At 38.8% G+C, this 18,319-nt stretch overlaps 2 gene segments (V, D, J or C); both read right to left on the bottom strand.

Annotated features, from left to right (window-relative positions):
• Positions 1-18,319, bottom strand: part of LOC105992511 — an 854,274-nt gene that overhangs the window by 634,870 nt on the left and 201,085 nt on the right.
• LOC105992512 lies at positions 15,195-16,462 on the bottom strand. The segment is given in 2 exon segments: positions 15,195-16,082; positions 16,234-16,462. Coding segments are annotated over 2 exon segments (633 nt in total).

Raw genomic sequence — 18,319 nt, forward strand, 5'->3', positions numbered from 1 at the left:
GAGGAGGCTACAATGCTTGGTAAGAAATGTACGCATTATCCTGCCCATGCAATTGTAACCCCTCTGTACAGTATGTTCACAAATAAAATAAAATTAAAAAAAAAGAAATGTACTTGTTATCTTGCCCATGTAATTGTAACTCCTCTGTACAGTATTCTCACAATAAAAAAAGAAAAAAAATAAGTTGATATAATACAGAATAATGACCAGAATATAGCAAGCACACAATTTATACGAGCACTTATGTTAATAGTTGAATTTTCTTCAGAAAGTTAATTTAATTGCCATATCAAAATCCTTACATATTAAAGTTCTACTTCTGTCAATTTCTGCAACTTTTTGGCAGTCGATTTTTCATTTTTAATGGCATTTTTATGTAAAACTGTTTATTGTCATGTCCTCTTCCTGTATCTTTGTTCAAATGTGTTCATCTGAACTTTAGGATCTGCTCCCAAAGTCTGATAAACTTCAAGTTTACTAAAAAATCTTGTACTGTGCTTAGCATTTTGTCTTTAAGTATGCCATTTTTACTTAATGTAAGAAGTCAATTTTTCAAGTGTCTTTTCAGTTGGTCTAGCAATATCAACTTAATATCTAGCAATATCAACTCTTTCCCACCTTGTTAGTGTGACCTTGTGTACATGTGATTTGTTTTATGTCTGACATATCTTCTCAATCAGCTATCAAGTGGCCTGGTTATATTTCTGCTAGTTTTAACTACTTTCATGTCATTTACCTTATTTAATGTAGAAAAGTGTTTTTTTCCCTCATGATTTTTTGAAACATGTAGACTTCATTTGAATTTTGTAATCACCATAACTAGTTTCAAAGAAATAAATAAACATTTAAAGTTAGTAACGTTTAAAGTCAACATCTCCTTATATCAAAAGAATTACTGACTTGAGAGAAGGAGTATCATATAAAAATTATCCTAATATTCTGGCTTGGATAGCAAGTTATTTCTCTAAAAATATGGAAATTTAGCAACACTAGATTGAAAATATTATGGAAAAAGAACTGGAATAAATTTCTGTAGCCACTAATTTCTCAGATAAAAATGCTTAGGTAATGAGCATTAAGAACTACAAAAGGGATTAAGTGCTCCTATGATGCTAGTGACTACGAACTGTCCAATAAAAATCTCAGCACTTTACAGAAAAGAAAACAAAAGATGAGAAAAGTAAGCAGCTTATTTAAGATCACACCAGCTATTTAAAACTTGCTTAGTGTTCTATTTGCTGACATTCCATACCGATGCATCATAGCCCACCAGCATGACACCTGTAAAAGCAAGAATAAAGTCATAGTGTCTTGGAATTAATAAACAAACTACACTTAAGTTTCCCAAAGTGGGGTATGCATCAAGGCATATGAAATCATGGGGAGGCACAGGTCTATGTTAATTTTGATTTGTTTTTCCAGTGAGATGCTTTGTATCTCACAACTAAAATTTAACATGTCACACATAAATTAATTCATATTGTGAACAACAGTAACTTTATCTTTGAAAAACACGAGTACGCAGAGATGCCATTACATGTTCAAATACAGGTTTGACCTCGCTTTGAAGTGTCCAGTGTTCCTTTTTGTAAGTAAGCTAGAACTTTGGTTTGTTTTTTTTTAGTACAATTCTTAATTTTGAATGGCGATAAATAACTCAAGAGGTTGTAACAAATTTGTGGGGCAAAAGAACATAAAAAATCTGCATTTCTGGAAGTGGTGCTGTGGCTCAAGCAGTAGAGCGATCACCTTGAGCTGAAGGGCACAGAGACAGTGCCCAAGCCCAGAGTTCAAACCTCACGACCGACAAAAAAAAAAAAAAAAACAAAATCTGCATTTCTGAGCATCTGTTGTAACAGCCAAGGAATGAATACAGAGTATAACAAGAAGTAGACCTTGGAGAATGTCTGGACTTGGTTTCACTGTGGTCCTCAACCCTTTTCACTTTGAAAGGAGACAGAACCAGAAGTTTAAAGTGAAAAAGAGAAAAATCCAGCTGGACACTCTATAAACCTTTCCTCAGAGGCAGTATTCAAATCAGAGAGACTTGTCTAGACAGCTCTTAAAAATCACAAGTTCGTAACAAAACAGGTAAGTTGAGGAACACTTCATATGGCTTCTGTTTGTATATTGTTTGATTATGGAAAGCGATCTTTTTTTAAATTTTTATTTATTTTTTATTGTGAAAATACTGTACAGAGGGGTTACAATTACATGGGCAAGATAATGAGTACATTTCTTATCAAGCATTGTAGCCTCCTCCCCTTCCCAGCCTCCCCTCATCCCCCCATCTAAGCCTCCCCCCAACCAAAGTTGTAAAGTTCGTTTTCGACATGACAACTTGTACTTCTCATTGTTGCAACGGGTCCACCTGTATCCTTATTTAAACGACTTGTTTTTCCCCTTCCCCTCCACAAATTATACCGACATCAAATACAGTGAAAGCAGGGGTTATAATGTGGGGGAGAGACATACAAAGCAACAAAGAAATAATCTTATAAATGCGTTAGAAACAAATGCATGAAAGAAAAAAAAACATTTGAATACATATCTTAGGGTTCATTTTCCTAACATCACCTTATCTGAACTTTTCTGCTTGTCTCATACATATACTAGATATTGCAAATAAGGGAAACCATGGGACCTATGTTTCTTTGGGCTTGGCTTACTTCACTTAATATAATTTTTTCCAAGTCAGAAAGCAATCTTAATTAAAATAATTTATTCTACATAATTGAATAATAACTCTACATTTTCTAAGCAAATCAGTGAAATGTCTTTGTATGAAAAGTAGACAAAAACATCTGTGTAATAAGTGCATAAATATATGGATGTTCCTGAAAATACCACAATTCATAAATAGAATTACCCATGTAATCTTAATAAAATGATACAAGTATAAATAAGAGGTTTTGTTCAAGAGTATTTTACAAATGATTTTTCATGGGCTTTATATTTTATCTCAATGTATTATGAAGGACAGAGGAGACACACATGTCTAATAGGTGGTGAGTCTAGACATTGTATGTGAATTGTCCTACAGTTTTCCTGTAAGTCCCACTTGTGCCCCTTGCCCACTTGTGTCTCTTGCTCTGACTGAAGTTTATGAAGGCACCTGAAGGCTCCTCTCTCACTCTGGCCTCTCTGAGTGAGCAGAAATACACAGCTGAGTCCTCCAGCTGTGTGGCTATGATGGTGAGGTTGATGAATCTGGATGGCTTCTGGAAGTTCAGGAAATAATGACCCTCTGTTGCATTTTACTTATCGTTAGAGTTCTGGCGAATAAGCAAAACCAGTTCCCTGCTATGGGGCTGTTTGTACCAGATGATGAAATAAGAACTATCCTGAGTCTCCTACAACCAGTCTAGGGTCACAGCTTCTTTCTCCACCACCAAAATTGCAGGCTGAGCTTGGGTTACCTTCTGGGCCATATGGTTCCTGAAAGCAAGAAGACAGAGTCAGACTGACCTTTTCTTTATAATCAAGGTGTTAGAGAGATGAAGGAGCTTAGGACTCAGAATCCCTCCTGTTGAGCCTCAGACAACAAAGCTCCAAGACCATCACTCTCATATCTGAGAAGAGGTTTAGCCCAGTGTTTGTGGACATCCATAACAAGACAGATAGAAGTGACAGCTGCTCCCAGCAGGCTAGAGATCAGCATAGTGGCAACTCTTCCCCTGATTGAGATGATGTTATGCCTCAAATCCAGATGTTAATCTGTGCCCTGTGCTCACAGGATCAACAAAGATAATGTGCTCTATGATACATCACCCAACAGGAAACATAGCTAGCAGATATGGGGCAGGTTTGTCTGTGTCTGTGTCCCATCACAGGCTTCCCACACAGGGGCAGATGGTGTCCTGAGTACCTGTTGTGTCTCATAACTTCCTGTCCTGGAAGAATAAATCATGCTTAGTTCATTCTTGGCACATGGACAATGAAGGACTTACTATTTATTAACAACTGTATGAAGAGATGAAGTTGTATTATGCAACTCTTTTGGACTGATGGTACTGGGATTTGAATTCAGTGATTTGTACCTGCTAGAAATTGAATTCTATCTCCAGTTCTTTTTGCTTTTAGTTATTTTTTAGAGGGGGGTCTCATGTTTTGTTTGCCTAGTCTAGCCTCACATTATGATTGTCCTTCTATGCTTCCCACATAATCTATGAGACTGTACTGCCACACCTAGATTTGTTTACTGAGGTTGGTACTCATTAGTGTTTTGTCCATGCTGGCTTCACACCACAATCCCCTGATCTCTACTGGTATAAACCATAGCACCAGGCTCTCAGGGACCTTTTGATACTAAGTCTGCCTCATATTCTCTAGATAATACCAAATTGAATGATCACCACAGAATCTTATGGAGAGAATTATTTTCAATCTTTGTTACTACCTCAGCATTCATAGGGTTCAGCAAAGGTTATATGAGAAATATTGTTAATGATCATGCCTCCTGAACTCCAAAATCTGTCATTTGTGTGCCATATTTGGTAACAGCACAGAAGAAAACACCATGTATGTGCTTGAGCATGATATGTGTATGTTGGAAGTTCAGAAACTTTTACATAGTTCTTAGATCCAGGTACCTCAGTTATAACTCAACCCATGTTTTCTTGGAAGCCCTCCTGCTCCTTCAAACCATGCCCACTAACTACAGTGAATGTTAGGAGAATGAGAAGACCAAATGAGAGAACTTGCAATCAGAGCACTATCGAAGAAAATAGAAGCCTTATGAAAATACCATTATGTAGGCCAAGCTAGGAAAAAAAAAAACAAGACCAGTAGAATTCAAGCTCTGTTGGCATTTGTCTCTAGTACTACAATCAGTAAATGTTTGTAGTCTTCAATTAAAAATAACTTGTTTCATCCCATATGTGTATGTTTGCAAGAGATCATATATCTATATCTATATCTCTCTCTATATATATTACAAAGCCAAAGTTCATCAAATTTTTGAGTTATTGTACCTCGTACATCAGTATTTTCAGATAATAAACAAATATGTCACTATTTTTTCTATTGAATTTTTATTTTAGAGCAATTTTAGGTTCACTTCAAAAGTAAGCAATTAATCAGAAGATACAGTTTTTCCTCCAACTCCCTGCCCCTACTTGAACAGCCTCCCTCATTATCAACATCTTGTGCCAGAGATGTATTTGTGATAACTGGTGGACCCACATGGACATGAAATTGTGACCTGGGGCCCATAGGTCACAGTAAGATTCACTCTTGGTGCTGTTGCTTTATAGGTGTAGACATAGCTCTAAGAGGAGCATACACCATTACAGTATCATACAAACTAGTTATATGGTCCTGGTGTTCTGGAAGTAGGAAAGAATGATAGCTGGACATTTCCCCAAGTATTTTTATTTTGTGCTGGTTCTAGGGCTTACTTGAACTCATGGCCTTGGGCACTGTCCCTGAGCTATTTTGGCTCAAGGTTAGTACTCTACTACCTGAGCCATAGCTCCACTTCTGGCTTTTTAAATTTTTTTTGAAAGTTTATTGTAGATAATGATCCCATGGACTTGGCTTTAAACTGCAATTCTCAAATCTCAGCCTCCTGAGTAGCTAGGATTAAAAATTACTTTTAAAAGTATCTTTTAAAATAAAAATTAGCTGGATGCTGGTGGCTCATGCCTGTAATCCTAGCAACTGGGATGCTGAGATATGAGGATCATGGTTCAAAGCCAGCCTGGGAAGCAAAGTCCGTGAGACTCTTATCTCCAACAAACCACCAAAAAACCCAGAAGTAGTGCTGTGGCTCAAGTGGTAGAGAACTAACCTTGAGTTGAAGAGCTGAGGGACAGCACCAGGCCCAGAGTTCAAGCCCCATGACTGACCAAAAAAAAAAAAGAATTTTAATTATACATTACTTGTATCTTTATAAAACCATTAGTTTAACTTTAAAGTGATTAAGATACTCTTAGAGATGTTAAAGTGACTTGCAGTGGCTAGGGGAACTACAGTGTAGGGAACCACTATCAGTAAAAACTGGGGCTAGTCCCAGACACTGTTACCATGAAGTACACCAAGCTTTTATTTCAGAGTCCCATGAAATCCCAGGCTCAGAGACTTTTCTTTTTTTTTCTAAGTAAAACTTCGAACATTAAAGTAGCTTCACAGTTTCAAAACCTGCCTTAGCATATGCAAAGCCCAGAATTACACACAGTGAAGAAAGCATGGAGACTCCCAGACCTCCAAAAGATGGGGAGACTTCCAGGTGAGCTGCACCCCGGGACACCAGGGAAAGCTGACCTTCCTCAGTCAAGAAACACAGCAGGATTTTAACCAAATGGGGCCAGTAAACTGGAGTCTAAGGACCATTTCCTCTCACATCTGAGTTATTTCTTTGCTGGATTTGACATACTGCAGGAGTGTCATGGGCTTAACTATAATAAGAAGAATATGTCAGATTCCACAGCTGTAATATGTTCAGAACTTAGGCCTCTCACAGCTGGGATCCTCCGGTCCCCAGTGAGTTGAGTTATTCTTTAGCATTACAGTAATGATCTGACAGGCTGAGAGCAGGTGGGAGTGAGAGTCAGCAAGATACACTGCGGTTGCAGATGGCACTGACTGGGCTGCTCTGCCCCTGCAGTAGCCTGGGACATGTCTCCTCCCTATTGTCCTCAGAGATTTTAGTCAGGCAGTGGCATTTCTATAGCAGTGGCATTTCTAGGGAAGAGAACTCAAAGGAAGAACAAATAAATGCTTTCTTTCTTAAAATCTGCAGCATTCAACAGTACTGGGACCGACTGTATAAGACACAAACTAGATTTAAGGTTACACCCTAGACCATGAATGTTTTCCCTGTGCACATTAATAGTTTGGGCTCAACCAAACTGTGTGTCATATGGAAGTTATTGTCACTGAGAAGAAAAGAGACACCTGGGCTGTAAACAGAGCAAAGCCTGGGAAGTAGAGCAGGCTCCTCTCTTCCCTAACACCTCTCCTGATAGCAATCCAGAAACTTCAGGGCCTTTCCAAATCTTACAACTGGAGGAGGCCTCCAGCTCAGAATCCTGGAGAGAGGAAGCAGCTCCTCCCAGGCCCAAACACACCCCTTTGGATCCAGGCTCAGCCCCTTCTCATTAAGAACAGTGAGAACAGTAGTTCACAGCTGAATCTGAAGTTGGTTCTTCAGGTGGAAGGTGCTGTCTCTCTTAGCGTGACTGGCCTGGGACATTCTGCTGCCAGTCCTGGTTTGATGAACTCCTCAGAAGCCACTCAGGCTCTTTTATTTGACAGCAGAATTATCTGTAAAGAAAAGACAGCTTGTTCAATGACTGCAATTAGAACTAGTGCAGCCTGCCTAGGGAAGATAACCTGCCTTTGGTCTGTGTCTCCAAGTACAGTACTCACGAGACCCTCCTGGAAACAGTAAAGGCTTTGCCATACTGGCAGTGTCAGAGTAGTCTGCAGTTCTACACATACACAAGGACAAAACATCTCTAACATTTTCAGTAATGGAAACCAACAAGATTGCCATCTCTGACCAGGAAGCAGAGTGGCTGGTTCAGATTCACAAGGTTGTGCTTAGGATACAGAGAAGCTGGGATGGTTCTTTCAGTTGCTGGATTTGTTACTGGAGTCTTTTACGCATTCTGCTCATGTATTGAGACAAAGTCATGCTGCCACTGGCTGAAAACAGCAAAAGCTGTGCTCAATCACTAAGGTGAATTTGTTTTGCTGTTCAGACAGCAACTTGGAGGGAACATGCCCTCTTCTGTTTGCAGCCTGCTCTGCATCTTTTCATGTTGACTTTACCCTGGAGCTTGAGTTGTATACACAGCAAGAAGAGGGCTATCTGGGGGTCCAAAGGAAATACTAAACACTTGTCAAAATCTTTTCCTGGTATATATGAGTGGGTGCTCTGGAACCAGTGCACCACCCCTCTGCTTACAGAGTCTCCATTCTCTCCCTTGCCCCTTAACTTGTAGTCACTCTACTCAACTCCTGATAAGAGCACTCACTGGTCTCTTATCTGAGTGCTGCATCTTATCCCAGCACATATGTTTGTGCATCTGTCCACGTTCTTTCCATGCCATATTAAAATTATGTGTGCCCTGATTTTCAAGCTATGCTTGCTGCTCCTGAGACTGAGAAATTAATATCCTAGTTCATTTCCCAAGTATTCAGGTCCTTATCTCATAATCATTGCTAAAATATCTGAAAAGCCAGGTGCCAATAGTTCATGCCTATACTACTAGTTACTCAGGAGGCTGAGATCTAAGGATTGTGATTCAAGGTCAGGTGATACAGTTTAGTCCATGACACTCTTATTTCCAAGTAACCTCCAAAAAGCTGAAAGTGTAGCTATGGCTCAACTGGTAAGGAACAATGCTCAATCCCTGAGTTCAAGGTCCAGTACTAACACACACACACACACACACACACACACACACACACACACACACAACCTTGATAAATGAGAGAATAAACTAATTAGTGGATGTGACTTATGGTTGAAATTATGTTGTCAAGTACAGTCTATGTGAAATTATTGCATAGGCCTAAGGGTGACTGTGGCTTCTGGCATAGGCTCAAGGTCTGTGTAATAGGTTACATAAGTGTCTTATACAGGTATCAGTATGTTTTTAACACAGACAAAAATAAGAAAATGCATGAGCTTTTTATACTTGTAGGCTTCCCAAAATTTACTAAGTAAAAAGGCAAAAACTAAATAAATAAGGGATATTTTGTGAAATTAGATATTCAGAGAATATTTACTAGGAGAGGGCTATGGATGTTGAATGACTGGAGTTTCTCCATATTGTGATAAGTGATTATGCATTTTTGTACTTTTTTAATTCATTGAAAGCAGACTTATATAGTGTACAATTTTGTATCTAATAAGGCAATAAAGATACTTCCTTGTGAAGCACTCATTGTATATTTATTACCCTCATATATAGTGAATTATATGTTGCTATATACTGACAGTGATTGTGAATAGTTTTTGGTCTTTCAGTGGTAGTGCAGTGTTTAGAATTCCTTCTGTTTGTGGGAGATAGCCAAAATAATAGTCCAGTTCTAAGAAAATGTATCCTTTTAAGCAACCACAAAAACTTGATTTTTAAAAGGATATTATTTCATTTGTCATTAATTTGCTGAAAACATTGAAATCAAGGGGAAATGTTCTGCTCTAATTTAGTCATCTAGATGATGAGAAATGTGTTTTATATAAGAATTGAAAATAGAATTGCATTTAGGTTAAAAGCTTCTGTAGAGAATACAAGAATTAGAGGAGGAACCCTATTGGCACAGTCCCCAAGAAGGCAAATAACATGGCAGAAACTAAAAAATACCTCTCAGTCCTAACTCTCAATATTAGTGGACTTAACTAAGTGACATAGACTGTCTAGTTGGATCACAAGCAGGATCCTTCTCTCTGCTGCCTTCAAGAGACACACCTTGCCCATAAAAACAAACATTCTGAAAGTAAAAGGGTGGAATAAAATCTACCAAGCAAATGGCCCTCATAAACAGGTGGGAGTTGCAATCCTAATATCAGATAAAATAGACTTCAAATTAAAACTAGCGAGAAGAGATAAAGAAGATCATTACATACTAATTAGGGTATCTCTCCTACAGGAGGATATTACAATTCTAAATATCTATTCACCAAACAATAGAGCACCCAAATTTATCCAAGAGACACTATTTTCCCTCGAATCTCACATAGATCCAAAGATATTAATTGTTGGGGACTTTAACACACCACCATCCCCACTGGATAGATCAAGCTGGCAAAAACTCAACAGAGAAACTGCAGGTCTAAACAACTGCATAGATAAACTAGACTTAATGATATCTACCGAATATTGCATCCAAAAGTATCAGAATACACATTCTTCTCAGCAGCACATGGAACATTCTCCAAAATAGACCACATTTTAGGTCACAAAGCAATTTTGCACAATTTCAGAAACATTAAAATTATGCCTTGCATTCTCACTAGCCACAGGGAATAAAATTAGAATTCAACACCAAAAGCCACCAAAGAAATACCTGTAGTACATGGAGGCTAAACAACACACTGTTGAACCGCCAGTGGGTCATGAAAGAGATTAGGAAGGACATTCAAATGTTCATGATATTTAACAAAAATGAACACACAAATTACCAGCTTCTCTGGGACACAGCAAAGCAGTACTCAGAGACAAGTTTATAGCTCTGAGTTGGTCCTATATCAACAAGTTGGAGAGATCTGAAACCAGTAATTTAATGGGACACCTGAAGCTCCTTGAAAAAGAGCAGCAAGCTAAACCCCAATCCGACAGATGGAAACAAATAATTAAAATCAAAATGAAATGAATTAGAATCCAAACAAAACCATAGAAAGAATCAACAAAACAGAGTTGTTTTTTTAAAAAAATTAACAAAATTGACAGACCCTTACCAAATCTTATATAAAAAAGAGAGAACACACACAAATAAACAAACAGAGATGAGAACGGAACTATCACCACAGGGTGGGGGTGGGGGGAATAAGATGCAGAACATTATAAGGGAATACTTCTCAAAGCTTTATCCTAATAAGTTTGAGAATCTGAAAGAAATGGATGATTTTCTAGCAAATATCGACATGCCAAAACTAAACCAAGATGATTTAAACCAATTTAACATATCCATGTCAAGCATAAAAATAGCAACATCAATAAGAGACCTCTCACCCAAGAAAAGCCCAGGGCCAGATGGATTTACAGCTGAATTCTACAAGGCCTTCAAAGCAGAACTCACACCAATACTCTTCCAAATCTTCAATGAAATTGAAAGTGAAAGTTCACTACCAAACTCTTTCTAAGAAGCCATTATAACCCTCATCCCCAAACCAGGCAGGGATTCATCAAAGAAAGAGAACTATAGATGAACATTGATGCAAAACTTCTCAACAAAATTTTGGCCAATCGACTTCAACAACTCATCAAAAAAATTATACACCACGATCAAATAGGATTCATTTTAGAGATGCACAGCTGGTTCAATATATGCATATGAATTAATATAATTAATCACATCAGCAAGAGCAAGGATAGAAACTACATGCTTATCTCAATAGATGCAGAAAAGGCATTGACAAGATCCAATACTCTTTTATGATGAAGGCTCTGGAAAAACTAGGGAGCCATAGAACATTCTTCAATATAATAAAGGCTGTGTATGACAAACCTACAGCCAGCATTATACTTAATGGTGAAAAACTAAAGCCATTTCCTCTGAATTCAGGAATGAGACAAGGAAGTCCATTCTCCCTGCTTCTCTTCAATTGAGTATTAGAATGCCTAGCTACAGCAGTAAGACAAAATGCAAACATAAAGGGAATCCAAATAGGGAAAAATGAAGTAAAACTCTCCCTCTTTGCAGACGATATGATCTTGTATTTAAAGAATCCCATGGGCTCAACTCCCAAGTTACTAAAGCTGATTCAAAACTTTGGGAAAGTAGCAAGGTATAAAATTAATGCTCAAAAATTAATGGCTTTTCTGTATGCCAACAATGAAAAGAGTGTGGCTGAAATCAGGAAAGCAACACCTTTTGTAATAGCTCCACAAAAAATAAATGATCTAGGAGTTAACTAAAGTAGTGAAGGACCTCTATGATGAAAACTTTAAAAACCTGAAAAAGGAAATTAAGTGGAAAAGCCTCCCATGTTCCTGTATTGGGAGGATTAACACTGTGAAAATGGCAATACTGCCAAAGGCTATCTACAAATTCAATGCAATATCTATCAATATCCTAACCCCATTCTTCAAGGAAATAGAAGCCGCCCCAAAATTCATATGGAACAATAAAAGACCCTGAATAGCAAAAACAATCCTTAGCAGAAAGAACAGTGCTGGAGGAATATCAATACAAAATTTCAAACTCTACTACAAAGCCAAAATAATCAAAACAGCATGGTACTGGCACATGAACAGACCTGAGGACCAATGGAATAGAACTGAAGACCCAGAAATGAACCCACAGACCTATAGCCACCTAATCTTCAATAAGGGAGGTAAACAAATAGAATGGAAGAAAGACAGCCTCTTCAGTAATTTTCTTAATAGAGACCCACAAACACAACATATGAAAGAAAGTTTGGACAAATGGGATTGCATGAAATTGCAGAGCTTCTGCATGGCAAAGGACATAGCAAGCAAGATCAATAGAAAACCCACGAATTGGGAGAAGATCTTTAGTAACCATACAATGGACAAGGGTCTCACATCTAAAATATACTTAGAACTCAAAAAACTAAATCCCCATCAACAAATCCTCAAAGAAACAAATGCCTGATAAATAAAGAGGCTAAAAACGTAGAGAAACTTCTCTGAAGAGAAAATAAGAATGGCCAATATACACATGAAGAAATGCTCAACCTCCCTAGCCATAAAAGTAATGCCAATCAAAACAACATTGAGATACCACCTCACCCCAGTTAGAATGGCTATACCCAAGAACTCTACTAACAACAGATGCTGGAGGGGATGTGGACAGAAGGGAAACTTACTGCATTGTTGGTGGGAGTGTAAACTTGTTCAACCACTTTGGAAAGCAGTATGGAGGTTCCTCAAAAGACTCCACATAGAGCTCCCCTATGACCCAGCAATCCCACTTTTGGGCATTTACCCAAATGTTCACAAACAAGACCACACTAAAGCTACCAGCACGACTATGTTTATTGGAGCATTATTTACCATAGCTAAAATATGTAACCAACCCAGATGTCCCTCAGTAGATGAATGGATCAAGAAATTGTAGTTTATATACTCAATGGAATTCTATGCCTCTATCAGAAAGAATGACATTGCCCCATTTGTTAGGAAATGGAAAGACTTGGAAAAAATTATATTAAGTGAAGTAAGCCAAGCCCAAAGAAACACAGGTCCCGTGGTTTTCGTTATTTGCAATAACTAGTATATGTCTGAGTGAAGCAGGAAAGGTCAGGTAAGTTCATGTTAGGGAAATGAGCCCTAAGATATGTATTCAAATGTTTTTTCTTTCATGTGATTGTTTCTAATACATTTATAAGATTATTTCTTTGTTGCTTTGTATGTCCCTCCCCCACATATAACTCCTGCTTTCACTGTATTTGATGTCAGTATAATTTGTAGAGGGGAAGGGAAAAATCAAATCGTTTAACTAGGGATACAGGTGGACCCATTGCAACAATGAGATGTACAAGTCGTTATGTCGAAAAGAAACTTTACAACTTTGGTGGGGATGGGGAGGATGGGAAGGTATGGGAAGGAGAAACAAAGGAGGAGGCTACAATGCTTGATAAGAAATGATTGGGTGGGGGGTTGGAGGGGCTGGGAAGGGATGTGAAGGGTAAACAAAGGAGGAGGCTGCAATGTTTGATAAGAAATGTATGCATTATCCTGCCCATGTAATTGTAACTCCTCTGTACAGTATGTTCACAAAAAATAAAAGAAAAAGAAAAAAAACGAGAGAAAAAAAGAAATGTACTTATTATCTTGCCCATGTAATTGTAACCCCTCTGTACAGTATTTTCACAATAAAAAAAGAAATCTAATAACAGATGCTGGAGGGGAAATGACCAAAAAAGGAACCCTACTGAATTGTTGGTGGTAGTGTAGACTTATTCAACCACTTTGGAAAGCAGTATGGAGGTTCCACAAGACTCTACATAGAGCTCCCCTGTGACCCAACAATCCCACTTTAGGACATTTACCCAAACAATCACAAACAAGGGTATACTAAAGCTACCAGCACAACTGTGTTTATTGCAGCATTATTTACCATAGCTAAGATATGGAACCAACACAGATGCCCCTTAGTAGATGAATGGATAAAGAAAAATGTGATGTGTTGTGTGTGTGTGTGTGTGTGTGTGTGTTTGTGTGTGTGTGTGTATGTGTGTGTATGTATGTATGGTAATGGAATTCTATGCTTCCTTCAGAAAGAATGACATCACCCCATTAGTTGGGAAATGGAAATACTTGGAAATATTAAGTGAATTAAGAAAAGCTCAAAGAAAGTCCTTATTTACAATATCTAGTATATGTCTAGGATAAGCAGAAAAGGTCAGAGGCTATGTACATATGACCATATAAGATGATGTTAAGTGAAATGAACACCAAGATAGGACACAACTTGTTTTTTCTTTCTTGCTATTGTTTTTAATGCATCTAAAATGTACTATGTGATTTTTTTTGTTTAATTTGTATGTTCTTTCCTGCATCTTGTATATACATTTTTCTAATTTGGGGAGGGGAAGGGAAATCACAAAATGCTGAAACAAGGATACAGGTTGACTCATTGTAACAATGAGATGTACAAGTCAGTATGTTGAAAGCAAACTTTACAACTTTGAGGGGGGGGAGTAGAGGAGGTAGGGAGGGAAGGGATGGTAGGGGAAATACAAAGGAGGAGGTAACAATGTACTCATTACCTTACTCATGTAATTGTAAACCTCTGTACACTAATTTTACAAGAAAACATAAAACAGCTTCTGTAGAAAAATTTTAATGAAGAGGAAAGCTATAGAATAGGAGAAAAGTCTTGCTAACCATTTGCCTGTCAGAGTTAATCATCAAAATACATTAGGAACACAGAAAATCATGACAATCAAAAACAGGTATAGAAATTATATGCTAGCAAATGAGCTGAAATAAAGGAGTAAGTCAGCATGGAGTTGAATATCCCAGACCTTCCCTGGGGCTCTGGGCACCTCTGACACAGGAAAGACTGGTGGGGCAGGGCATGGCTATTGTTCAGAACTCTGCCCTGAACATCACTTCCCCTACCCTCCTGCTCACTCCTCACCAACATGAACACAAATTCAAAGGCCCCAACTTTCTCCACACATACTTTCAGTGGTGTCAAAATTGTGAACAAAACTATAATCAGTGTACATGCACCATATAGTACCAAGATGAAAGGATAAAAATGGATAGTTTGAACTTTGAAGAACCTGCTTTCAAAACAGAGCATTTAATTTTTTTTCTGAAGTTTATTTTTATGAATTTGTTTTAAAATTCTTTTATTATCTTTATTTTTTAACTTTCAGTATAAAGGGATTTTTTTACTGTCAGTATAAAGGGATTTCAATTCAATATGTTAATTTTAAGTAAGACCTAGTAATTAAGAAGATAACATTTATACATAGAGGAGAAAATTATGAATTTCTTATACTTTTCCATTTTCCTAATGAAAAATATGAGGCTTGGAAAACATACATTCAGGATCAGAGTCAGATCTTGGGCTCTATTATTCCAAGATTCAGCTCTCTGCCTCTCACACACTGTCACTCTTCATTGTAAAGTGAAGACATGGCTGTGTGTGTCCTGAGATCTATCTCAATCCCCACAACTGCAGGTAGGTGAGAGTGACCTCAGCATCTCGCAGACCTGCCTTGGCCCTGAGGCTATACATAGTACAGAGGGCATCTTCCAGTCTTGAGCAGTCCTTGCTCATGCTCACCGAGTACCCAGGGCTTCACTTTCCTAATTAGCTTGAGCATAAACAGAGAATAGTTGGTACTTAAGAATCCTTGCCCTTCACAACAAGTGAGGACTTAAAAAGCCACTGCATTGAAGATGAGCTTGAGATCAGCTGGCAGGAGGGCCAGATCTGAGCCTGACATTTCATTTTACCACTCCAAATTCTAGCCCTTGACAAAGTGTCAGGTATTTCCAAAATATCAATGGGAGAGGATTCCACTTTCCTGATCGCATAGACTATCCCCCATATACATAACACAGCTCTCCCAGTGCTGGGACCTCTAGGTAGCAGCTCTGCTGAGGTTAGAGTCAGGCTGCAGGTGCACACTGAACACTGTGCATCTGTGGCACAGAAGTAAGCTGCAGTGTCTGCAGTCTGGGAAGTCAAGATGGACAGGGAACTGCTTCTGGCAGAGGTGTCCAGGGTGATTCTTAGCCGTCCACTGCTTCTTTCTCTCTCATTTGACCTTATTAAAATTAGCATGGTGGGTCCTCTGCCAGAATCCTGTCTGTACCACTGCAGGGTGATTATGTCAGATTTGTAACTGCAGTTCACGGTGGCATTTTCACCCTGTTGGATACTCAAGGTCTGAGTTTTCTCTTCTTGTTGGCTGTTCACCCCTAGAAAGAAACACAAGCCAGAGACCAGGGAGTCAGTTAATGTGTTTCCAGAGTACATTCTAAATTCAACAAGAAGATTCAACTCTAAGCCATGTGGCCTCTGAAATTCATACTAGCAGTCCCTGTTCTCATACTAGCAGTCACAACTTACTGGCCACATGAAGCCACAGAGTTATCAAGAACACTTCAAGTAATTTTTTCATCCTTCTTGCTTTTGAGGATCACAGGAGATGCAGCTGTGGACCCTAAAATGGAGTCTGGCTCTTCAGGCACAAGTGTGGGTTCCTCTTGTTCCTGAGAAGGTATCTAGTTCTTCTGCTTCACAGAGTACTAGGGTTTTTTTGCCATCCAGTCAGAGTCAAGCTTCTTTATTTGGTATTATTTTACATTCAACTCTCTTCTTCTTCTTCTTCTTGTCTCTCTCTCTCTCTCACTTTCTCTCTCTCTCTGCCCTCCCCCCTCTCTCTGATACTTGAAACCCAAGAGCTTCTGAGGAGATGGAGGCCCTGCCCTGTGGTAGTGGCCACAGCACTCCGCTAGGAGAATGTGACCTGAAAAGAGGAAGAATGCAGAGCTGATGCAGAAGTTTGCAATTCCTGCCATTATGAACTCTGGTTCCAGATCAGAGTAAGAATGTATGCAGTTTAAGTAAGGCTAGAGATCAAGGAAGGAACAGTGCTGGAGACAGAACAGCTTTGAGAAATACTGTTAGGATCTGTATAATAACTCCAATCTTTAACATAATATCTGTTGTCAGAGGCACTGGCTTGCACGACTCCATCTGAGGACTTAGGTGCTGTGAGGGTGCATATGCTGTTGTGCACAACCCCTGGGGAAGGAGAGAACTCCTTCCAAGTCTGTGCAAAAGTCCAGATACCCAGCCCTAAGCGTCAGGTGAAGGCATGCAGAATGTTCTCTTCATGCTCCTGTGAGTAACCCCATAAACAATGCCTCCATATTCCCTCTGCCTAAAGAAGCCCACCTGCACTTTGCTTATTCTTTATAACCGTTGATCCCATAGCACTGCTTCGCATTTGTTGAGGCTTAACTCTTCCTGCTCACTGACCAAAGTTTCACTTTCATTGTCTGCATTACTGTAAAACTGTTTATGATGAACTTTCTGCCCTTCTGACTGAAGATTGACTTTCTATGCCTATATGCTGTATATAAGCATGTGATATTTCCAATAAACTTTATCTCTACCAGCATGGTGTGGTCCACTTTCTGCCTACCAGACACCGTGTTCCCAGGTCTCACTGTGTGAACAGTGACAATCTGTGATCTCCTTCTGTGAAAATAAAAAAGTTGGTTTTTTTGCCTAATGCTAAAATTATGTGTAACTCAGAGTTTCTATGGATGGGCAAGAGACATGGACTCTAATTGGATTAAGTAGAAAAGAACTGGGTTTGTCTCAGAATCCCCAACAGGGTCAGACAATTGGATGCAAATAATATGCAGACAGAATAGGACAGAAAGTGTGAGGGTTAGGAGCTGCCCTTCTTCTCTTTGGGTGAGGATAGAAATTTTGCCCTTGTGTTTCTGGTCCTAATAGGATGGCTAGGGAATGGCTGAGTTTTGAAGAGTCTGGCCCTGAAGCTCATTTTCAAGATTTGGAATGACCAGCTGCTGGAAGCTAATGTTCAAAGCAGTGTTTCTAGAGCCAACTACTATTTGCTTTGATGATAAAAGAAGAATAAAAAAGGATTAATTTTCTAGGGCCAGGATAATTTTAAAACAAATGAATATAACCAAAATCACATATGAGGGGTCACACCAGCTTAAATTCCCCACATATGGAAAAAATGAAGGTACTTCTCATCCCTGCTTGTAGATCAGCTCTTCAACTCCAGCCACTCAGTCATCACATTTTTCAAAGGTGGTGGAATGCCTTGCAAAGTGCATAACCATCTTTCTACCTTTCCCCACTCTACATGAAGTATGGCCTCTGTTGCCAGACAACCTGGAGACCTTCAATCTTTCCTGACTAGCCCAAGGGGGCTTGGTCAACTACCTGAGGACTTTATATCCCTATCCTACAGCACAATTAACCCCTCCTAGGCTCCCTCAATGGTTATTAGACAATTATATTCAATTCTGGTTATTGTAGGTGGAAGAAAAATGGTCCTTCTGATCATTCCTGTCTGTTGGAAGGGTACCTCTGAACTTGTCCTATTTTAATCTTGGGTTGTTATTTTTTCCTTGTATAACACTTGAAGGCCAATCACACCCTTGGCGAT

This window comes from Dipodomys ordii, unplaced genomic scaffold (assembly GCF_000151885.1).
Source record: "Dipodomys ordii isolate 6190 unplaced genomic scaffold, Dord_2.0 Scaffold84, whole genome shotgun sequence".
Classification (NCBI taxonomy): domain Eukaryota; kingdom Metazoa; phylum Chordata; class Mammalia; order Rodentia; family Heteromyidae; genus Dipodomys; species Dipodomys ordii.